Genomic DNA, 3,024 nt, shown 5'->3' with positions numbered 1-3,024 from the left:
CAAACTATTGATTAGTGGCATAAATGAGACATTTCTGATATTTCGATGGCATAAATGAGCCAAACTATTGACGAGTGACATAAATGAACCATTTCCGATAGTTCAATGACATATGTGAGCCTTTTCCGTTAAAATATTACCTTCTTTTCATGTGGGCCCCCATATACCACTCATGTGGACCCTCATATACCACACGCTACAAGCATTCCAGTAGAACATAATCTATAAAATCACCTACTTCATTAGGGTTTGTCAAGACTTCCAAGTCACTACCAATCATGGGGACAGCCACATCCACAGCAGATATATTGCCTGATTGCCTTGTTCGAAAAATTCTCTCTTACCTTAGTTTTAAAGAAGCAGCCAGGATGAGCATTCTCTCTAAAACATGGTTGCGGGTCTGGTTCGCTCGTCCCAACTTGGAATTCATTTGTTATCGCGAAATCCATTTGGAAATAGTGGATAAAACCATGGAGAGATATAGGAACGAAAAAATTCCAATTGAAAAGTTGAAATTTGTAAGTCGATGGTATCGTTATCGTGAAATTATCCCTCTGATTGATAAGTCGCTTGACATTGCACTTCAGAATGGCGTAAAAGATCTGGTCCTTGATCTTCCCAACATTAAATTATACCCCTTGCCTATTTTCAAAATCTTAGCAACAAAATCTTTAAGAGAATTGGTTCTGGAGGGTTGTAATTTAAAGCATGGTTCGATTTCAAGTGGTGTCGTGAACTGCGATTCTTTGAGAAAGCTTTCTCTATCTTATATATGTTTAGACGAAAACATGCTTCAGGCTCTACTTAACAGTTGTCCCTTCATTATCAGTTTCATCCTTGAGTATTGTTATGGGTTGGAAAGGATTGAGTTGTTGAATCTTCAAAACATCAAGTCAATTTCGATTAGGACACGTAGAGATAAAAATCAGCTTGTCAAAATCCAAGCACCAATTCTTGAACACTTGTCTTATTGTGGTTATTCATTGGAAAAATTGGATGTTGTTGAATGTCAAAATCTAAAATCTTTAGATATATCAGATGCGATGATATGTAATGGATTTCTCCAGAACCTTATTTCTAGATCTCCAAATTTGGTATCACTAGAGTATAAAGGAGATCAAGCTCCTGAGCTCACAATTACAAAAAAGTCAAGCCAACTGAAGCACTCAAAAATCATTCTTGACTTCTACAAAAAATTAAATGCTGCATGGTTTTGTAAGTTAAGGAAGTTTCTATTAAATTTTACCTCTTGGTCTCAAGTTGCCCTTGATTTTTACGGATGCAATGAGTTCAACATGAAAGATTTGCAACTGCACCACGGAGTTGCTACCCCCACAGTGGACGTTTTAAATGTAAAATTTTCATGGCTGAATTGGAAGTGCCCAATGTTTGTGGATGCTTTGCTATGGAGTTGTCATCCTAGAAGACTCAACCTACATTCAGCAGGTGCAAGCTTAACATGTTTCATTAATGATCGATTGATGTATCTGAGGAATTTGAGTCACTCTCCGTCTCACGAAAGCGAGTCTTGGCATTGTCAATTGAAAGAAGTAAAAGTTTTTGATGGGAAAAATGAGCCGCTGCAACTCAGAAGTGGGGAGCTGGCAATAAGGACTCTTACGGATTGGGACGAAGTTTATTTTTTATTAGATTGGCAATGTAGTTAATTTATCACTATTTCAAAATGAATTCACTTATTCATTTTTAAAGTTTATTAATATTCTGGATATTATTTTTTACATCTAGCTTTAAATTCGTGCACTTTCCAATTATCTAGCCGCACTATGTGGCCCACAGTTAAGTAGTCTGTTAAGTACTGATAATTCTGCTGAAGTTAAATCATAAGATTCTTTACTCTGACTTTCTCAGAATTCTATAGTGAAATCCTTTCCTCTTGCATGTGCTATGCCATTTGTCAGTAGTCAGTAACTATATTCTTTCTACGGAAAAAACTCAAATATGTCATCGAACTATCGGAAATGACTCATTTATGTCACTCGTCAATAGTTTAGCTCATTTATGTCATCGCCGTTATCAAAATGGCTCATCCATGCCATTTTTCATTGACGCCGGTTTTACAATACCATATATGACAGGTGGTCTCCAATTAGAGGTCCACGTCATTTAAGTAAATCATCCCAATTTTAAATCTCAAATTAATAAAAATCCAACCCACCCAAATACCTTTTAACCCACAACCATAATCTTATTTCCCTCTCCCTCATTCAATATACGATAAAACACTAATCTCACCCATCTCCTCTCCTCTTCTTTTTCCAACGGTTTCAAGCAGACAAAGTAGACTGGACAATGGTTCCATGGTTGTGGGTGGATCAGTGTATGGGTCGGATTTTTTTTATAAATTTGGGATTTAAAATTGGACTGGTTTAATTAAACGATATGGACATCTAATTGGAGGCCACGTATCATATATGGTATTGTAAACTGGCGTTAATAAAAAATAGCATGGATGAGTCATTTTTGTAACGGCGATGGCATAAATGAGCCAAACTATTGACGAGTTGCATAAATGAGTCATTTCCGATAGTTCGATGACATATTTCTGTATTATTCCTACTCTCCTTCTTCTCAAGTTTTCCATCTGATTGATAAGTGGCTTGACATTGCACTTCAGAATGGTGTAAAATATCTTGTCCTTAGAGTTCACATCTTATCATTGTACCCCTTGCCTATTCTCAGAGCTGGCATCCTGTAGAACTCAAAAGTGGAAAGCTGCCCCTTAGATACTGGGAGAGGGAGAGACTTTGTTTTTTTACTAGATTGGTGCTGCAGTCAGTTTTTCTCCATTGCAAATTGAATGCACTTTTTCATTTGTAAAAGTTTATCAATCTGTATTTTCAGGATAGATTCTAGATATTAAATTTATTTAAAGGGTGTTTTGTCAGATATGTTTAAGTTTGAAATATCAATGCACAGAGACACTCCGTTTGGTGTTCTGTTTTCTTTTCAGATCATGTGAATTTGCTGTGTGTTTTTTAACTTACAGATTCTGTTCAGTAGATG

The 3,024-nt window shown here is 36.3% G+C and overlaps 1 protein-coding gene across 1 annotated transcript; it reads left to right on the top strand.

Moving 5' to 3' along the window:
* The first annotated feature begins 278 nt into the window (after positions 1 to 278).
* Positions 279 to 1,667, top strand: LOC132611566 (FBD-associated F-box protein At3g52670-like). The gene has a single exon (XM_060325982.1). It carries the CDS (start codon positions 279 to 281, stop codon positions 1,665 to 1,667), a length of 1,389 nt encoding a protein of 462 aa, XP_060181965.1.
* Positions 1,668 to 3,024: the final 1,357 nt, after the last annotated feature.

This window comes from Lycium barbarum, chromosome 9 (genome assembly GCF_019175385.1).
Source record: "Lycium barbarum isolate Lr01 chromosome 9, ASM1917538v2, whole genome shotgun sequence".
Taxonomy (NCBI): domain Eukaryota; kingdom Viridiplantae; phylum Streptophyta; class Magnoliopsida; order Solanales; family Solanaceae; genus Lycium; species Lycium barbarum.
The sequence above is the reverse complement of the archived record's forward strand: the minus strand, read 5'-3'. Positions and strand labels throughout refer to the sequence as shown.

What these genes read in the sequence shown, in the direction of transcription:
- LOC132611566 (XM_060325982.1), top strand. Translation starts at nt 279, where the DNA reads ATGGGGACAGCCACATCCACAGCAGATATATTGCCTGATTGCCTTGTT.